At 39.4% G+C, this 21,525-nt stretch overlaps 1 protein-coding gene and 1 long non-coding RNA gene across 3 annotated transcripts in view; one reads left to right on the plus strand and one right to left on the minus strand.

The window, feature by feature from the left end:
- Positions 1–1,494: 1,494 nt before the first annotated feature.
- On the minus strand, positions 1,495–9,249 carry LOC113253517 (uncharacterized). Its single transcript, XR_003315451.3, has 5 exons — positions 9,000–9,249; positions 6,827–6,906; positions 6,020–6,109; positions 2,294–2,409; positions 1,495–1,828 (listed from the first exon to the last, which is right to left on the minus strand). It is a non-coding gene; the product is annotated as an uncharacterized LOC113253517 (long non-coding RNA).
- The window catches only part of CCDC50 (coiled-coil domain containing 50), a 70,418-nt gene continuing 57,228 nt past the window's right edge, over positions 8,336–21,525 (plus strand). For both annotated transcript variants that reach the window (XM_026496466.4, XM_026496473.4), the window contains exon 1: positions 8,336–8,828. In XM_026496466.4, coding sequence (XP_026352251.1) covers positions 8,780–8,828 — 49 coding nt within the window. In that variant the 5' untranslated portion in view covers positions 8,336–8,779. The remainder of the gene's footprint in view (positions 8,829–21,525) is intronic.

Below are 21,525 nucleotides of genomic sequence, written 5' to 3' on the forward strand. Positions count from 1 at the left end.
ATTAAACACCGTCAGTATTCTGAAAGTGTTGTAAAATTGCATACTCACAGTACTAATGTATGAGTTCCAGTTCCTACAGTTGTTGAAAAGACTGAACTATTTTGGCATTTTTATGAAAAAATCAATTAAATATGTATATATGTTTCTTTCTGGATTGTCTGATTCACTGAAATACTTTCACATCCCAATACTACACTGTCTTGATTATTGTAATTTTATATTTAGATTTTAAAACAGATAATATAAGTCCACCAATGTTGTTCAGCTTCAAAATTGTTTTGACTATTCTAATCATTTGCATTTCTATATTAGATTTAGAAACAGCTTGTCAATTTCTACCAAAAAAAACTGTTGGAATTTTAGACAGAATTGCATTATGTCTATATATCAATTTTGAGACAACTGGTCTCTTAAAATATTAATTCTTCCAATCCATGAACACAGAAGGATTCTCTCCTCTAGATCATCTTCAGTTTCTATGAGCGATTACATGGCTTTACCTAGAATGTCTGAACTGGGTTTTGAAGAAAATGCTTGGCAATTATCTTGGTGTTAGCTGTCTGTTGGGAGCTCCACTAGAGGTGTTGGCTGGGCATCTCTATTCCCGTTCCCCTAGCCTCTCCATATAACTAGTTGAGATTCTCACAACATAGAGATATGAGGACAGTCAGATTTCTCACAAGTCCACTGACTTCTTTCAGAGCATAAAAGTAAAAGTTGCCTAGTCTTCATGGTTCCAGGACTTACAAGTCTCAGAATGTCACTTCTGTTGCATTTTATTGATCATTGTCACCACACGTCCAGCCCAGATTCAACAGGAGGAGAATTAGACTCCACGCTTTGACTGGGGTTACATGTCATTTTGCAGGAGGACATATATGATAGGAAATGATGTTGTGATCACTCTTGCAGACACAACCTTTGACACATTTTCCTCACATCCCCTACTTCTTTCCCTCAGAGGTACACTGTAATTGATATGTATTCTTTTAATTATATTTTCATACTGTTAGTATACCTCTTTCTAGCACTGAATCCTTTTTATACATCAAGCATTCTCCACAGAGAGCCAAGCAAAATATTGAGGAAATTTTACAAATGTGTTACAGGACAGGGATTCCCTCGATGTGTTTACCTAAGAATCTGCTAAGGTTATCACGTTGCTGATGGCCTGAGCTGCAGAGATTCGTCCTTTTTCCTTCTCTCAATTTGAACTTATAGCCCTGCCCTTCTAGTTACAGGTATCATGGGAAAAATCACATGTAGAAAGAGTTTCCTAAATTATGGGTCTCCTGCAGAAAAACTGATAGTGTGGTTCATCTTTAAAGGTAGATTCCAGTCTTTTCCAGGTTGAAGTTCTCCTCTTAATTAAGACCTTTCTCCATACATAATTTTATTGCTGTTAACCTTTGGTTGAAAAATATACGTAGTCATAAGAAGTTATACTGATCTTAGTGATTACCTCGTTAACCTTAAAAATAAAATAGCCAGTTATTTAATCAGCCAAATGGGTTTACTCAGGAATAGCAGAGAATTACAACTTGGAACATGCAAGCTATGGAAAAACCATAGGCAAGTCCCACAAACAAAAGAGAAGAATGTTATTTTGTGGAGAAGAAGAAGGAAGTTGGGAGGGGTTGTTTTGGATGAAAGTCTGTTGGAAAAAAGCAAGAGTTCAGGGTAATGATGGTTTCTCACTGGCTGACTTGCAAGGGTAGTTGATTTCTTGTAGGAGATGCAATGTACATCTTTCCCTTTTGTGGTCTGTAATTGATGATTCTTTCTTGTTGATTATGCTTCTGTTGGGGTCTGTAATTGAGGCTTCTTCCTGTAATTGACATTTGAATGATGGGCCTCCCCTTTATGTGATCCCCCTTGTGGTCTTCCCATTGCATTTTAGTGAGGTTTCCCTTTATTAATTTTCACAAATTGTAAATAAATTTATCACAACTGTACTTGTGTTCATTTAAAACATAGAAATATGCTTTATGAGAGATTTATAGTTTATGCAGTCTGCCTGTAACATTGATGTGTATATGAATTTGTGAAACTTAGTATAATAACTCCAGCACTCTAAGCCCAGAGGTTAGGCACATTTTACCATAGCTCATACTACTGAACTCTGCTTTTTCAGTGCTAGTTCATATTTTTCCTTAGGTTATGCCCTTGCGCTAATCAGTACTTGTGCCAGTATGCTTAATAACCCTGAATGTGAAAACGGTTGACATCCTACCCTAGCTCCTGCCAAGTCTTCTGGATGAGACTCTCTTGCCCTGGCTCCTTATAGACTCACCTTCTTCATCACTGTTTCTTGCCTGCACTCTCATGGCAGCCATGGGAACACCTCCCAAATGACAATGGTGTCCACAATCTTTTTTTCTTTTTTCCCCACATTAGAAATATATTTATCTGCAATAAACAAAAGGCCTTTAAACAAAAGATAGGCTTTAGGATACAATGGTATAAGCTCAAGATTCCTCTTGCAAAGTAAGATTTCTCTGTCTTTTAAACCCAGTTGTTTCTCTAAAAATTTTTAATTATGTTTACTATCTATTAAGGTCTTGGTGTTTTCTTAAAACTCATTTCTGAAAAACACATTTTTCTTAAAAAACTTACTTTTTAGGGGCTCCTGGGTGGCTCATTTGGTAAGCATCTACCTTCGGCTCAGGTCATGATCTCAGGGTTCTGGGATCAAGCCCCCTGTCGGCTCCCTCTCCCTCTCATCCGCCCCCCCCCCCGGTTTGCATGTTCATGCGTGCTCTCTCTCTCTATCTCTCAAATAAATAAAATATTTTTTAAACTTACTTTTTAAAAGATACTGTTTGATCAGCCTAGTCATGATCTGCCTTAATAATTCTTTACTAAATGCTTTATCCAACGATTTATTCAACACATATTTTATGAGCAGGTACCATGTGCTGACACTATTCTATGTACTGAGGATATAGTAGTGATTGATATAGACAAAGTTCCACTTCTCTTGGTAAATTGGATGGGCACAATAAACTAACATTTAAACATATAATATCTGCAAAGATAACTGATTTGGAGAGAAAAAAGAGTGAGCAAGATATGGAAAGACAGAGATTAGGTTACTATTTTAGATAAAGTCAGGGAGGTCTCTCTGAGAAAATGGCATTTGAGCAGATACCTGAATAAAAATGGAGAAGCACATCCTATAGTTATTTGGCCGGGGGTGGGGCAAGGGTAGGGAGCTTTCCAGGAAGAGAGACTGGTAAAGGGACAAGGCCCTTGGGAGGAAATGAAATAAGAAAAACCCCAAAAACAAAACAAGAAAAACATTTCAAGAAGGAAAGTAGGATCATATCTATTAAATAGTAACAATAAGTTAATTACAGAAGGGCTGAAAACTGAGCTCAGGATTTGACATCATGAACGTCATTGTTTACGTAATAAAAAAAATTATCTTTTGGAGCGGTGGGCCTAAAAAGTATGACTGGAATGGGTTCAAGAAAGGATGGGGAAGTAGCCAGAAGAGCTCATTGTAGTAGATGAGTGTTCCAGAGAGGTTTGCTATAAACAGGTGCAGAAAAACATAGTAATAGATGAAGGGGAATTTTAGGTCAAAGGAAGTTTTTGTTAAGGTGCAGGAATTATAGTACGTTTGAATGTTGTTGTAAAGTATTTACCAGAGAGGAAAAGTGATTACTGTTGGAGAGTAATATCCTTGAAAAAGTGAGAGGATGGGACGTAATCAAGACTGATATTCGGCAGATGTGAATAACTATAGACATAATGACAGCTAAAATAGTAACACTTTCAGGCTGGTTTATAATTTAATGCTGTCTTGAGCCCCCTGACTGCCCCTACCCCCACCTAGACCACATGTCCTTCTTGGGACTCCCTAGGTCTTCTCATCATCCAGAAACCAAAGGAACAGGGGGACGATCCACAACCTGCTCTGTTGCCATGTTTGTACTTCTGTCATTCTGGTCATTAAATGTTTTGAATATCACCCAAGGATCCAGTGCACAATGGAGGTGTTAGTCTTATAAGGAGAAATAGACAAGTAGATTGATAGATTTGGAAAGTGTGAGGTTGTAAGTCCTCTTTTCAATGCTTTTATTTTCTTAGCTATCTAAGAAACTAAGAGTAAAGAGGTGCAAGGGACCATATAGGTTGGAAAGAAGAAGATGTGAAATCAGTGTCTCGTAGCATAAGAAATTGGTCTGGGTAATATGTAGAATTTATAGGCAACCGGCCATGGTTGGGATATTGCCATGCAAGTAGAAAAGAGGAAGACAGAGATAAGGGAAGTGAGAGTATCTTGTAGGGAGTGATTACAAAAATAGGCCATAGACTAGTTAAAACGGAAATAGAAGTATAGGGGTAAGTGAGAATCAGTACCAAGGAGGTAGGGCAAAGGGATGATAGGTTCTGCTGTTGTTGAAGAATTGTTGGAGTTGGGGAATTAGTAGGAGTGAGCTGGGGAGATAGAAATGATAGGTGGAGAATAGCTGTTCAAGAGTGATGAAGGAGCACGGTTTTTAGTAATACCAAATTCTAGTGAATGACACTGGGAGTTTTGGGCTGAGATGGGGGTGGGGTAAAAAACCACTGGACATAAGGAAGTTAAGAAAAGAGAGATCAGGTTGGGAGAAAGACTGTCTATGTAGACATTAAAATCACGAATTTACATGATGATGGACACAATGAGAAAGAAGCTATCATCTTGAAGGAACAAGAAGTTACCCCAGGGTATGTAAATAACTACCATAGGAGATGTAGGGAGTCTGAAGGTATGAGCTTCAAAGAGGCTAGACATATTGAAGAATAGGGGATAAATATGTTCTAGGAGAGGGAATAAGATAAAAAGAATACAACCTTGGCACCTCCAGGCCCAGTGCAGTATAGGGCATTTGTGAAGAAACCCATTAATTTTGGGGGCTGCTGGAAAAACAATGTTCTCAGGTGACAACAAGGTTTCAGTGAGAAGGTGGCCAAGTGCAAGCCAAGAAGAGAGACCTCAGAAGAAACCAAACCTGCCAACACCTTGCTCTTGGACTTCTAATCTCCAGAACCATGAGAAAATAAATTTCTGTTGTTAAAGCATTCTGGCTATGGTATTTCATTATGAGAGCCCTAGCCGACTAACACCGTCTGTTTAGTGGAAGTTGAATAATTAGTTCTAATTACAGCCTCTTTTGGGGGGAATTGCTTTCTTAGGTAGGTTGTGGTGGTGAGGTAGAAAGCCCTGGGTTCCGAGAAGAGGAAGGGGGTCTTTCTAGGAGCATGTGTAATGTTGTGGGTCCTCTTTCTTGCTGTATCAAGGTCCAATGTGACTTATACATTTGACCATATTGCTTTCCTTTGGCCTTCCTTTAATTTGGGATTCTTACTGATAATACAATTGGATAGCTATATTAATTATATATTTAACAAATATTTATCGAAGTACCTCTTGTGTGCCAGGCACTACTGTTCTAGGTATTAGGGATAGTAGTGAATAAAACAGATGAAAAATCCCTGCCCTCATGGAGTTCACCATCTACCACTTGGCCGCATCTTGAATGTTCTAGTTTCCCTACTTGACTTCTTATGGCCAAGCTCTCCCCATTCCAATACACATATTTTGTTATTCCCAAATTAACCCTCTTCATGTAGAAAATGTATCGTATAACTCTACTTTACAATGATCTACTCAATTAGTGGTTTGATATTATCTTATAAATAAATCCTTATTTTTCCCTGTGGCATTTGAGTTGTGAGTTAGCCCTGAATTGCTTGTTTGAGATCTGCTTAAAATTAGGGATTTGTACCTCCTCTGGGAAGCCTATCTTTTGATTCTTTTTACTGCAAAATTGACATTTCAGGACATTAAAAAACATAAATTAATTATCGGAATTCACTATACATTCATTTCCTTTTACATCATCAAAAGATATTTAGTCATTTCAGTCCTGTGCTGGATGGTGCTGATCCTGTAACCCCAAGCTCTAATTGCTCAGGTCGGGGGTAGATACAGAGTAAGGGTGAAGGTGGGGAAGGATAGCCTTACTTTAGGGGGATTTCCAGGTCATCTGGTCCACCAACAGAAAGGAGCTTCTGATCACTTTTCATTATTTTTCTGTTGAAGGCAGCTGATTCCCTAAACAGTAAACATGATATATTTATTTGTTTTTCTCTAGGGCAGAAATGTGAATGTTTTTAAGGAAAACGAAGCAGTGATTCTTTGGCATATCTTATTTACCATATCAGTCAGAGTCTAGGCAGAAAATAGAAGCCACACTCAAAATGGTTTAATTGAAAAGAATGTAATGAAGGACTATTGCAGGGGTGTGGGTATAGTTCTAGGAGCTAGCAATGGTGGTAAGCCTTTACAACCCTAGACCTGAAGGGGCACTAGAAGAAAATGGTATTATTAGAGACCCATGAGAGCGATAGCCATGGAAAAGAGTCTTCGGGACAGGCATTGTAATAAGAAAGGCCAGGGTATGGTCAAAACTTTGGCCTAGTTCCGTGGGGAGAAGAGTGTAATTTATAGGCTGGTATTTCTCTCTTCCCTCCTTTTGATCATCTGACAGTGCTTCCCATTGGTCCAACTCAACAGGAAGCACAAGGCAAAGAGGTCCTGGTGATGTATTCATAAATGTCAGCTCCCAGGACAGAGCATGGCAGAGAAGTGGAGACAATGGATTTGAAGAGGGAAACCGAAAATATGTACTACAAATATTCTCTATGACCGTAAAGTAAAAAGAAAAAAAAAAGAAAAAAGAAAAAAGTCACTAGAAGGCAAGGAACCTAAAAATCACCATAAAACCACCTTTTTCATAGTATCACCTTCCTATTCAAACATTTAACTTACTGAGTGTTCTTTCTGCCTAGTACTGGTCAGCAAACGTTTTCTGAAAAGGGTCCAAGAGTAAATATTTTAGATGTTGAGACCTAAGGGGCAAAATTGAAAATATTACATTGTATTGACATAACCACTTAAAATGTAATCATTTAAGCATATAAAATGCAGTCATTAAAATCCAGTAGACTTCAGGCTCCTGGGTGGCTCCTTTAGTTGAGTGGCAAGACTCTTGATTTCGGCTCAGACCATGATATCAGGGTGGAGGGATCCAACCCAACTTCAGGCTCCGCACTGGGAGCCTACCCAAGTAGGCTCTCCCCACCCCTCCCTCTTTCCCTCTAAAAAAAAAAAAAAAAAAAAAAAAAAAAAAAAAATCCAGTGGGCTAGAGTTGGCCTGTGAGCCATAGTTCATCACCCTCTGGCCTAGAAAGTCCTCGAAAGTCTTCTCCTAAATTTTTGTTAGCCTATATCTGCCTGTTTTTTAAATGTCCAGTCCAAATAAAACTTCCTCCATGTGGCCGTCAGACTGAGACTCTTTGATCTATGAATGAAATAAAATCAATTTTTACAAGCTTAAGAGAGTAAAATGACTAGCTTAAATTTGAGAGGATGTTGGAGGTGGATCCCAGAATCCAGGAGCTGCAGGAATCCCAGCTATTCCAGGGACCTGGTTTGCTATGGTAGTATCAGAACGTGACCATATCTTTATCTCTCTTTCTCTTATCTTTGCTCTGCAGTTTGGTTTCATTGTTTACTAGTGAGGGCAAAGCTTCCCCATGGAAAACAGAAAGTACCTGCCCCTCATTGGGCAATAATCCCAGGGAAGTATTCTGCTTGACCTGCCTTGGTCACATACCTATCCTTAGATGAACGTGTGTGGGTGGTGGTGCGGGTGGTGGTGGTAGGGAGGTTCTATGATTGCACACGCTTGGGAGAGGAGCCCACTGCTGAGGACAGAGTCCCAAAGGGAGGGAGAATTCTGTTGCCAGAAGATGCAGACAGGATGTCTATTTTTGGGAGATGAAAATGTCACAATTATAGTCCAATATGTGACATGCCATAAGACACATAATGTCTGAAACGTCTGAAACACGTTTTATCACCCTCGGTACCTAACATCCCATTTGGTAGACAGTCATGCCGTTTTTGATGAATGAATGACTCAGTTCCCCCAGCTGGCTGTGAACGCTCTCTTCTCTAAACTGGCTGTTGTCTAGTTCTGTAGGTTGTATTAGAGGTTTTCCGTGTCCATATGTTATCTTTCCTCTAATCCCAGGAGGCAAAGAATGCCTGAGACAGAGCCAGGCAACAGGAAATCTCAGCCCCGGAACCAGAGCACAGAATGCTGTAGACGCCCGTGACAGCACCGATTATGTTCTGGGTAACCCATGTGGCCCTTTTGTTGAGGCCTTCAGGACACAAAAGCCCCACCGACAGACGCGACCCTCCGTGGATAGGGAGGCAGGGCCCGGGGGCGGGGGCACAGCGGGGGCCCCAGTCTCGGGGGCGTCGCACCGCACAAAGCAGGCAGCAGGGAGGCGGCCTCGGGCGCCGATCTTCGCTCGCCAGCCACTCGCAGTTGCGGTTACAGACCTGCAGCTCCCCTCCCCCTCCCCACCCAGGCCCGCCCGCCCGCCTGCCTTTCTGTCTCCTCTCTCCCTCCGTACTGGACGGCCCGGGTCCATTTCCGGGCTCCGGATATTTGGTATCGATCGGGGCAGGGGGCGCGAGAGCAGGTGGCTGCGGCGGGGTAGCTGGGCCGCCAGCCTGGGGCGCCGGGACGGTTCTCCCGCCGCCTTTGTCGCTAGCCCTTCCGCGCCTGCCGCTCCTCCCCCAGGTCGGCGCGCGCTGCCGGCCGGACTTTGCGCCGCGTCGGGCGCTGCTGCTGCGCGCGGGGCCGCTCTCGGGGCCGGCGGCGGCGGGGAAGCGGGCGGCGAGGGGCGGCCGGGACCCTGGCCCAACATGGCTGAAGTCACCATCGACCAGTCCAAGCTGCCCGGAGTCAAGGAAGGTAGGGCCCGGGGCGCGAGGCGCGCGGGGCCCCTCCCCTCTCCCAGCCTGGCTGTCTCCGGGCGGGGACGTCGTCCTTTTGGCCCCCGAGGCCCTCGCTCGGGCCCCTCTGGAGCCCTGGCCCCGGTACCCTGGCCGGGGACAGAATTGACTTGAGGCTCTACTGTGGTACCTTGGGCGAGTCATTACGTTCTGAGCCCGGTTTCTCCTGTGCGAGGAAATGGGGGGAGAGAGGATAGCAGCACCCTCAGCAAGTGGCTGTGCAAATGTTCTGGGGAAGAGCAGAGCGCTGAAGAGCTGGGTAAATCTGACGTATTTGTGTCCTTAAAAATCGAGGCCCAGCCTCGCTGGCTTGAAGGCTAGGAAGTGGGGAGGGGTTGACGTTCAGTTCCTTGTGGAGCCTTTGTTTTGAAACTTGACTCTTTCCCTCCTTCTCTCCACTTTTCCTAGCCCGGCGTCTGGCTGGCTGACTTTCCCACCTCCCTCAAGGTTTAAAAGTTTAGTGTTGGCACTGCCCAGCGGGGGCAGACTGATGGGAAGCTGCTATAAGCATTTTCTTAGGAAAAGCGGGGGGCAAGGGGGAACAGGGAACTGACTGGTGACCTTGATTTTTAAAGGCTCTTTATACTGATGTCCTGGGAAATTATGGTTGATTAGTACTGGTCTGGTTTAGCCCCTGGCGAGTAGCCTTTTGACTTCCCTACCCTGCTCCTGGTTGACTGCTCCAAGATCTAGCATTTTTTGTTGAAATTTTGGGTGCTGGATCACCTTAACCTTTAGTTATCTTTGGCTCTTCTTTGGCCCCAGTAAGTGTGGAAATCCCAGAGTGTTATCCAGGCTTGCAGAGGTTGTCTTTGTTGTGAATGTCATTTGTTTCAGCTGAACAATGTGGCCTGGGGTGTCTTGGGAATGTGGAATTGAAAATAAGAATTTTTGCTTTCTTGGAACTGCATGTTTCATTGACAACGTGAATTGACTCTGATGGTCTTCTTGTGGGTGTTCAGGCCGATCCCAAAAAACCAAGCAAGCTTGACTGCTTTCTTTCCCAGATTTTGGAACACTAGGAGGTAGAGTCACTGGTTTTATGTAGAATTTTTAATGGGGCCCAGCTTGTCCTATTGTTCCTGAAGGGTGTTAGAGCTTAGGCCTGAGATCTTTCAACCTTTCAGTTTCCAGCAAAGCTTTGGTGAAGATTCAGGTATTCACATGTAAATATAGTTTTCACAGCACTGTCAAGTGTGGTGCCCAAGTGAGCAGAAAGGCAGATCTGCACTTTCAGAGTCCTAGTCTCTGAGATTGTCTGGTTGTACTTAGCTTTGTGGGTAGGAGTTTTATGGACAGATGTCTGTATGTTGGATGTCTCTAAAGAAAAAGTGACCCTGTGTAGTGTGTCATGCTTCCTTGGGGGAGGGTGATGAGTAGAGTGAACACTGGAGTTCAAACACAACCTTAACAAGTGAAGTATTAATCATGTGGTGCAGTGATTTTACCCAGCCCCCTGTTACCTGTCGGTGACCTGGAACAAACTTGAAACTCACTTTCTGTATGTGCATTTATATTGACTCTTAGGTCTTCTGGTTTCTAACCAAGACATGAAAGATGAATGATTTATTCTTGTACATTCTTTCTCAAGGGGTTCAAAAAAAACTTTCCCTCTAAAAATGCAAGATGTTTCTATTCCTAAACTCTGGAATTTTAGCACATTCAGATTGGCTTTCACTTTGCATAATGTGGTGTTTGGCAATCCAGTTTGCATGACATGGTAAAGTGGGAAGGAAATTGGTGTGGCTCTTTCATTAAGTTGGTATTAAATACTGATTGATTTTGAAGGTGGTCAGAAATTGTTGAGATCATTGTCTTGGTGAGCATCTGACTTTTCTGGTTCCAAGATCCTCAAAGGAAATGATGTATTAGGCTAGGAACCTCCTAATGGTGGTGTAGTTTTTGATCTGGGAAGTATTCAAGTCTAATAAAGGGTATCTTTCTCTAATATAACTCTGAATTATGGCCCAGTAACTCCCTAACAATGTCTTTGAACCCTAATTTAAAGAGAGTAAAGCTGGTGCCCGTGTTTGGGTAAAACATACACATTGAGACTGTTCTTAATACTGAAGCTCCAACTTAGTTTGTAAAGGAAGTTTAGTGGTAAATTGCTTAATATCCTGGCATAGATTTTGAAGCTCTGTTTTTAAAAATCTGTCTCCTCCATTTCTCTTTTCAATCTAAACTTTGGTAGATTAATATACAATTACGATTTGGGGTCATAGGGTGGATTCCAATAGAGATTAAGAATAATGCAGTGGATGTCTGTGGCTTCCCACTGCCTTTTCTTTGGGAGGAGTTGGGGAGCCCTGTGACCTTTGTTGTGAACATCTCAGCAGAGGTCATGGGTAACAGCTGACACCAGGGAATATTTTAATATTTTAAAATTTTCTTTTCTAGATTAAAATCCAGTGCTTGCTTTTTTAGTTTTAAGGTGGTCAAAGATATTCATCATTTCGACACACCTTTAAAAAGACCCAAAGTTACAGCAGTATTTTTACCTTAGGAAATCTCTTAAGATAGGAGACAAAAGGACACTTTTGAGTTTATATTTAGGTGAAAGGAATTAAGTCTATCTAAATGTCAACACACATCATTATTTCTGGTTTAAAAGCATATTTGGAACACACATACTTTTTGTAATGGAGATACTGTTGCCAATGTTTAGGAATAGTCCTTTATTTCTTTTGAAACATTTGAGCTTCTACCCAGCAAGATTTGAAATAATTCCAGCCATTGTTTTTTAAATCATTGGATGTATAATTGAAAGGCATCATGCAATTTGCGAATGTTAAAGGTATAGTCAGGTTCCAGCAGTATTCTGTAGGTTTCTTAGTTTAGATCAGAGTTGGGAATATATTTTTCTAAAAATGAGTGCTTTTCTTCAGTTGACAAACTTAGATTTTTGGTCAATTTTATCTTCTTTGCCAAATTTTCTTTCTGATACAACAGTCCAGACCCCTCACTTTCCTTTTTGCCCTCTCCACTTAGATTCCTGCTTAATTGGAGTGGCTCACTTGTCATCATAATCTTGCCCCTTCTCCTGTCTAAGAAAGTTTTGGCTCTTAAAGTGTTGGTCTAAGAGCTAATATTAGCCTGTCCATCAACATTTCTAGACCCTTTTAAACTTTTACCAACTCCTTTGTAATTTTATAGGCAAGAGAGTTTTCCCATTTATAGCCATTTAGCACAATACACCAACCTTCCCATCAGTTCCCAGTGCCAGCCTTCTTTTTTCTTCTCTCACAGCAGTAAGAAATGCATTATGTATTATGTGTTTGTACTCGTCTTCAGATGGAAAGTTCCACCATCTCCAAGTTCGTTAACTCTGTGTGTGTGTGCGTGTCTGAAATCAGTGCAACTAGTGACTTACTTCTTGAAGTAAAAGCAGCTAGCTATTCTGAAAGAAAATCTTTTGTGAAAGATGAAGTTTAATACATTTTCAGAAATATGTCTCGAAAGCACTGATTCATTTTAGGTCCAGGACGCCCCGGTGGCATAATGAGGCAAATTAAATTAATGGCACAAATCCAGAATTTTAAGGGAAAAGATACAAAATTAGGTCTGGTGCAGTAAGTTAAGCAAGTTTTTGCAGAGATCTAAAGCATATCAGGTGCACACTAGGCATGTACTGTGAAGGCAGTGTTTGTGAGATGTAGAGCGTCCGGCTCCAGGGCAAACTCACTTTCTCTTTTCCTCAAAATTCTACAGCAAGTTTTTTTTGTTACTGTTTTTTAAGGAGACAATGGCTGGATTTACTTGGGTTGGGAGATTTGTATCTTTATTCACCTTTCTTTACCCTCATCTGGCTTCAGGTCTTTCACATGGCCAGAAAATATTCAGCAAATATTTGCATATGTGAGTAAATGAATGAATTAAATGCTCCTGGTTGGTTCAGGAATCATACCTCTGGTACAGTATATTATTATTATATATTATTATGTATTAAAAATAATATTTTATATTCCTTCTCAGAGTCTAGGCTCTTACAAGGCAGGGATAATGCCTTTTAACCATGGAAATCACAGATCACAATGCCAGCATTAAATTTATTTAAAAAAATATTTTATTTTATTTATTTTATTTTATTTTTTATATAAAAACTTGTAATCTTTTTCTAATGTTAATTTTCTCATAGGTGCATTTTAAAAATAGAGTTTATCCTATATAGATACATATAACATAAAAAGTAAAAAAAAAAAAGAATTCTATGCTCTTCCTTCAGTCCTTGGAGGTAATCATTATTAAGAATAAAATTTTAGGGCGCCTGGGTGGCTCAGTCGTTAAGCATCTGCCTTTGGCTCAGGCCATGAACCCTGGGGTCCTGGGATCAAGCCCCACGTCGGGCTCCCTGGTCAGCGGGAAGCCTGCTTCTCCCTCTCCCTCTGCTGCTCCCCCTGCTTGTGTTCCCTCTCTCACTGTGTCTCTCTCTGTCAAATAAATAAAAAAAAACATTTAAAAGAATGAAATTTTAGTGAAGACACCTAACAGATGCTCTTTTGTGGTTTCGATTTTTATTGGAGTAATACGTTTAAAGCACTTATCTCACAATTTGGAAGTTGGAAGGAATCTTAGATACGTGTTTAAAAAAAAAGTGTTTATCTATTTTGTGCCCCCTGTCGCGCAAGGGTAGTTTCACAATAAACATGCCCTGTGGTGCATGGCCGTGATCTTCACTGTAGTGGAGAGGCAGTTGTGTAGAGTTCAAGGAGTTGCTGTAAAGAACCCTCTACATTCATACTGCACCCAAAATGCCTCTCACATAAAGGAAAAAGAAAAACTCTTCCAGTTGGTTGCTGTATGCAAGGATGCAAGACTTTCTTGCTTGAATGAATTTTAAAAAATGGATAGAGCTGTCGTTTGTAAATTAAGATTTTTTTAATAAACTGTTTTTTAAGTCATTGAACTTTTTTTTAAACTAACAGGTACCTGAAGGACAACTTCTTCCATGTGTGAAACTGTAACGTTAATTGATATTTAATCAAATGATCTCAGAGTGGAAAGCATTAAAAACTACTAATCTAAACCAACCTCCTCATTTTCCAGAGGAAAATCTGAGGGCTAGGATGGGGAAGTGAGTTGTACGGAACTGCTGAGGTTAAGTAGCTAGGAATTAGCACATTGGGACTAGAATTAGAAACATTTAAAGGTGCAAACATTCTCTCCTTCCCTACCTTTTCCCTCCTCTCCCATTTTCTCCGTTCCCTCCCACCTTCTCTCTTCCTTTTTCTTCCTATTCCCCCTTCTCCTCATCATCTCTCTCTTTTAAATTATTCTATAGATACAAAGATTAATTTCTAATGTGTTTCATTAATACTGTCTTACGTTTCGAACAGTAGAATGAAAATAATGACAATTTCAGAGATGTTTTGATGTTATTTTAGGGATAATGTTTGATATGAATATTAATGAGTTAATATAGGCTTTATTTTATTTTTTAATTAAAACCTTTTTTTAAGGTTTTATTTTTGATTCATCAAATAAATTACTGAGTGAACTATGGGAGGTCACACTCCTGCCTCAATGCTCTGTCTAAAATAAATGCATGTCTTCTCTGCTGTATTCAGCCTGATAGGGCTAAAGTTTAAAGGCTTGGACACTTAAAACATATAGGGAAATAAACTCAAAGAAAACCATAGGCTGTGGTCTTTCCACAGTCCTTGTCAGGGGTATAGGAGTTTTTATTGAGATAAATGAATTTGCCTTAGTGATAAAAAGCTGTGTGATATTCTGCTCATAAAGAAAGCATTTATAGATACCACAAAACTTTAGTGAACTCTGCTTGAAATCCTAGTTTTCTAAGTACAGGAGCATATTTTTAAAATGAACCACTCTGAGTCATGGGGGAAAAACAAATCTATCATAGTTATATTTGCAGTTTCGAAAGTAGCTAGTGGAAGGTCTATTGAATTAATATTTTTAACTGATGACCCATTTAAAGGTGTCCTGTGCTTCAGATATAAAATTAGGATACCCTAGATCTTGAATAAGACATACAAGGATAATTGGTTTATATATGCAGAAGGACATTGGGGATTGTTTAGATCATTTATTCCCAGGTGTTTGAATTTAGAAATCAGTGCAAAAGAGTTCCCAGATATTACCGTTAGAAGTCATCACAAACGTGCGCACGCACACCCATGCCCAGCCATTTATTTTGCCATCATTTCATTTACAAAAAAACCCCCACATACATCATAGTATCTGCATATGCATATGATAGTTGGTAACCATTCACTGACATAAAAACAGTGAAAAGTTTCTCATAAACCAGAACCAGGTGTAATCAGTTTTGTTTATATATTAGTATTTTTTTTCTTTTTAGTCAAATTCACTGAGGTATAATTTATATACAGTAAAAATTCATCCTTAATTTGCAGTTTTGAGTTTTGACAAATGTATAGTCTTGTAATTATTGCAACAATCAAGACCAGTACAGTCACATAACCCCCAAACTTCTCTACCCTTCTTCCCTGTCTCCCACTAGCCATTGATTTGTTTTCTGCCACTATAGTTTTTCCCTTTGCAAAAATGTCATATCATTTGGATCATACAGCAAGTAGTTTTTTGAGTTTAGCTTCTTTCAGTTAGCATAATATATCTGATACTATGTTGTATGTATTAGTAGTTATGATTCTTTTTATTGTTAAGTTCCAGTGTTTGGCTGTAAGGCAGCTTGCTTATCCATTCACTTGTTGAAGAACATTTGGGTTGTTTTCATTTTTGGTGGTTATAAAGTCCCTGTAAACATTTGCATATAGAGTTTTTTTGGTGAAAGAAAATTTTCATTTCTTTTGGGTAAGCACCTATGGTGGGGTTGCTGGGTCATATGGTGAGTGTATGTTTAGCTTTATAAGAAACTGCCAAACTATTTTTCGAAGTGGCTGTACCATTTTGCATTCCCACCAGCAATGTGTGTGAGTTCTGATTGCTCTGATCCTTGCCCACAGTTTGCATTGTCAGGGTTTTTTTTTTTTTCTTCCTACTTTTAGCATAGGTGTATAATAAACACATGTGGCTTTAGTCTGCATTTCCCTAATGACTAATGATGTTAAGCCTCTTGTCTTATGCTTATTTGCCATTCTTATATATTTGTTGAAGTGTGTGTTCTAAGCTTTTGGCCCCTTTTAAAAAAAATAGATTGTTTTCTATTTATTGAGACTTGAGAGTTCTTTATATATTGTGGAATCAGGTTTTATATCAGATATATATTTTGCAAATGTCAATGGTTTTTAAACTTTTGTGCAACATTAGACTGTTCATGTTGGGAGCTTTACTATAAACACATTCCTGGCCCTACTAGATACCAGCTAAATCTCTTGGATATGGTCCCAGGAATCTGTAGTTTTTATACCCAGATTATACAGTTGGACTTACACAATGGACATTTGCAATATACTGACTGAGAATACTGTGGTCACCCTAGTGCAGGAATCCTCCCTACTCTAATTTCTCAAGTTTTTACAGTGGCAACTCATTTCTTTGTCAGTGTTCAAGAATGAGCAGCATTTTTTCCCTTTCTAGTAGTTGAAATTTGTTCCTCTAAGGTAGGGGTCTGTATGCTATGGACCATGGACCAATGCAGCCTATCTATCACTTGTTTTCATACATTAGGTGAGCTGAGAATGGGTTTTATATTTTTTAATGATTGAAAAAAAAGGAGGAGGAAGGTTTGGTGACATGAAAATGCTATGAAATTGGTATTTCAGTTTCTAAAAGTAAAGTTTTATTGGAACAAAACTGTGCTCGTTGTTTACATATGGCCTGTGGCTGTTTTCACACTATCAAGGCTGAGATGAGTAATTGTGGCAGGGACCTATGACAGGCAAAGCTTAACATTTTTATTATCTGGTACTTTTTAGGAACAAATAGTGGGGTTTTTTGGACCATTTTTGATGAAACTTTAAAAAACTTCCTTATTTAACTTTTTTTTGATCTTCAGTTATCACTATGAGCATCAATTATAACTTTTCTTTAATATGTCAGTGTTGTTGGGGACTATTGCTGATTAAACTCTTATGATACTGTATTTTATATTTGTAGTGACTTTTAAAAATACAGACATATCCTGATTTTTTCTTTTTTTGTTTTTAGGAAGAAAAAAATTTACACTCCATATATATTTCTAGGTACTTCAAAATTGATTCCCTAGATAGAAGCCATGTGTAAAATAAGAGTATGTCATATGCCACCTCTGAGTAAGGGTCTGTGGGGTGTCATGAGTGAAGTGCATGAGTAAACAGATTGAACTTTTTAAAAAAGGTTGCTAATGATTTTTAACTAATTGCTTATCACTGGCTCTCTTCAAAATGTGTTACCGACATTTGCATGAAGGAAGTGTTACTTCGTCTTCTTAGAAACTTCTATCAGAAGTACCTAGGTTGATTTACCACTCTGCTTCAGAGGCTTCGTGTATAATGAGTGTTTCCAGTCTCAATACAGCTCCTCAATGACCAAATACCAGGGGAGTCTCCACTGGACTTTTTTTGGCTTTTGTTTTTCTAATGAGTAATAAAGGCTGAGTCACTTTCCATTAACTTTACTCTATGACTTTTAAAAAGTGTGAGTGGCTTATAAGGGTATCTTTCCCTCTTCACTGCCTCCCAGTCAACAACATTTGTTTCTGTTTCTATTTCTGTTTTTTTTTTTTAATATAGAAGAATCCATGAGTTACTTTATTGCATTAATTACATTAATATTTGAGTAGCACTTTTCTATCAAATGCTTTAAAATGTTTTTTTCTTTCATATTATGAAGGTCTGTAAAATATGGAATGTTAGGGTTGACAAATACTGTCAAAAAGTCCTTAATGTCTATATGGGAAACCTGAAGTAGAGAAAGAAAAAGAAGAGACTTGATTAAGATCGTTGTCGCCCCATCTGCACTTCTTGAGCTTGGTCTAACATGTGGGCCAACAGCTCTTTAGAAGGAACTGCCCATTCTCACTGTCTGTATTTACAGATCACTTTCTGGCTTTGCCTACGAAAGGTTCCTTATCCTATCAGTGATGGCTGGATTTTAGCTTGACATGTCTGCTGCTCTTGTTTTCCCAGGTTTCCGTGGTCAAACCTTATTATTTCAAATTGGGTTTTAGTGGAGCCACAAAGCATTTCTTCTTCTTCTTCTTTTTTTTTTCCTATAGTTTCCCCATTAGAGCTTGCAGAGCCGATCTTCAGAAGGTCATTTTGGCTATGTGCGTATGTTGGAGAGGAGAGACTGGAGGTTTAGAAAATGGTTAGGGAGCTATGGATAGACCCCAGTTTACCGTGCTTTTAACATCCCTGAAGTCCAGGAACGTGGTTTTAATGACTCTCAAGTTCCTCATACTAGGATAACTACTAGGCTTAAAGACAGGGTTGCCAAAGAATTTATAGGCTAAACCCAGACACTTTGTGAGTAAAAAGGACGTTTCTAATAATTTCACCAGAGTAGATGGATACTGGTAATTGTACAACTAAAGGAGACATTGCTTAAATACCATAGGCAGTTGGATGTGATGACTGAGTGAGGTCCTTGTTACAAAGCCTCTGCTGGTTATGTGAAGTTTTCATTGGCACTTAAAACCTGAAGGATACCTGTCTATCACAGATTGTCTTGATGTTCTAAATTTGTTTTCTGTTTCATGATTGATTGCTATGTAAAAAATGAAAACTTGCTCTCCAGATTGTAGAGTAGAAATCATTAGGGCGTCGTTCAGCTATTCATACGTGGGTTTATCAAAATTTTATTTTATTTTTTTTTAAGTTTTCTTTCTGTTCCCTACTTATGGGTTCTCTCCATATATTCCCCCCAAAATGTGAGGAACAGATGTTGAAAGGATTTGTGCCAATTGAAGGGAGGTAAGAAGTGCAGATATTTCTGATTCCTGTTTACTTGGCAATATGTACTATGCCTATCATTTTCTTTTTTATTTTAAATATAGAAGGAAGCTACATTTTTTCTCTATAAACCTCCGCTATGCATCTTTTTAGTAATTGAGCTCCTCCTAGAATTATTTTGCAGTATTTGCTCTAGTTTACTGATACATTAAATAATTCATCCCAGTTGAAATCAGACTTATAGTATAAAATTTAACTTCAGCAGACTGACTTCTTTCTAAAGGGAAATACCTTGAACCTAGACTTGTAAGACCTGGTTTTACATCTCCTGTTTACCACCTATTAGGTGTAAGAACTCAGAGATAACACTCAGTATCTCTGAGCTTTAGTTTCCTTATCTGTTTATTAGAGATGATATTTACTGTGCCTAATACATGGACTTGTGATGACAATTAACTGAAGAAATGGAGATGAAAAGTTTCTGTAAAATGTAGTGGTATACAGTCAAGCTCTGGATGACATTATTGTTCAAGTTGCCCTGTAATACCTTGACTTTTTCACTTCTTTCACACTGTTGTTCCTGTGAGCCCTGTTGCTCTGCCTGGAGTTTCCTTCAACACTATCCAAATCCGGCCTGTTTCTACACCCTCTCACCCCCACCAGGCCTTGCTCAAGTGCTCATTTTCTGTTAAGTCTGCCCTGCTGCTTTTCTGTGATTTCTTCACCCCACTTTGAACTACTTATTTCCTTAAGCAACACATACCATTTTCGCATTCTTTCTCAACATGAGACTGGTGGCTGACTGATTTCAGTATTTTTTTGGGATCTTTACATATGGGAGATACTCCAGAAAACTTGTCAGACTATCTGACAGCTTATGTACACTCAGTGGACAGATTGACCAGAGCTAACTGAACTAATGACACTAGATTAAGAGCTATGATCATTTGCATGAATTCACTGGGGTAGGAATAGAGGACTAGGAACAGGTCGCTTTAACTTCTTGTTGTATTTTTTTCCATTTGTCAAATTTTTGTAAGATGTTGGTTGGTACTGAGGTTAGATCAAGGCCTGAAAACACACAGTAGTTTCCTTTGCAGGCCGTCAGCTTACTTGTTTATGGATTGACTTTAGTTATGTAAGACTATGCTAATGTGTGCATATTTTCCAGGAATGTTAGATGGTATCATTTTGTCACTGTTACTAGAGAATCCAGTGAAGTTTCTTAGATGGTGTTGGGTTCCATTCAGAATTTTTATGTTTACTATTTTCTCTCTTAGATCTATTTTGACATAGAGGGAGCAAGGTTCTTATAAAGTTTTAACTAAACAGATCAAGCATAACACGTATTTTTAAAGTTCATCATTGTAAGGGGAGATAATTGTGAAGAATCTGAAAGTTTTGGGTTGGAGACTAAAGAGATGGATGTACAGATCGTAAACTTGGAGTGGTTTATGATCAAAAGAAGGTGGGAAAGCAAGAGCTCAAGAGTTTTGACTTTGGACATGGATATGTCCAATTGTACTTATTTTGGAATGGGTTTCTAACTTAGGGCACACTGTTTAGTCTCTTTCAGCTTAATATGATATATTAGGAGTTAACACTGCTTTCAAAACAGGCAGTCCTGTAAAAAATAAATTTATACATTTATAGGCAGCTATTATTTCAGTTTTTTCAAAAAACACCACAATAATTTTGACTCCTTAAAAAAACAGTGAAGCAAGTAAATCCTGTAGAGCAGAAAGGATTTGGACGACTTGCCTTCCTGTTCACAAGATGCAGGCTGCCCCTGATTTTCTTTCACTTCCTCTGCAGGAGAATTACATGATAACCAATTTTATTGTAGAATGTACTGAAGCCAGGTTCAGTAGCATTGCGGAGAGAAATCCAAAGCATTTTAAGAACACATTCCACTTGAACTTAAAACATTAGGTAATCTCTAAGAAGCATTCTGAATATAGGAGGTGTTCACTTTCCTGGGCTGTGATCATCTGGCCCCACATAAGCCTTTTAGTTAATGACACAGTTCCCATTTATATTCATTGGACAATAAATGACTGATAACATGGTTTCATTTTACCCTGATACAGAAGGCTCAGTGAGAATTGCTAGTTGAAACAGAAAAAGACTACTTTTTTTTTAATAAGGCACCAGATTAAATGAAAGGTTATTTTAAGATTTATTAGTCATTGATGCTACTATACAGATGAATAAAAGCAGATTTGCCATTTTGTATGGTGGAAATAGTTAAACCATCAGAAAGCAGTGTTTGGTGCCGGAGAAAGCACAACAGTCATTCTGTAGGGTAGTCTTTTATACAGGCTGTGATGATCACATTTTAGATGATATGCTTGTGTCCAAGAGACAAGTGTGTATCACTTACTCTGAATCAGGTACATTTCATGCAACCCTATGTCTAAGTTGGATGAATTTTTTTTTTAAGATTTTATTTGAGAGAGAGTGAGCAGGAGAGAGAGAGAGTGAGTGTGCACAGGTTGGCAGGCGGGAGGTGGGGGAAGGGCAGAGGGAGAAGAAGGTTCCCTACTGAGCAGGGAGCCCGACATGAGGCTTGATCCCAGGCCCCTAGGATCATGACCTGAGCTGAAGGCAGATACTTAACAGACTGAGCCACCCAGGCTCCCCAAAGTTGGATGAATTCTTAATTTGGACTGTTTCCTTACAGCACAGGACATTGAGGTTCTGATTTGGAAAGTGACTTGTTAGAGGTCACTTGGTGAGCTGCTGACAGAAGCAGAACTAAAATTCTGTCAGGTGTCTGGAATTAAGAACAGGGCTCTTTGTACCTGTATGTTCCTTATATGCTACAGTAAAGCCATA

This window comes from Ursus arctos, unplaced genomic scaffold (genome assembly GCF_023065955.2).
Source record: "Ursus arctos isolate Adak ecotype North America unplaced genomic scaffold, UrsArc2.0 scaffold_4, whole genome shotgun sequence".
Classification (NCBI taxonomy): Eukaryota; Metazoa; Chordata; class Mammalia; order Carnivora; family Ursidae; genus Ursus; species Ursus arctos.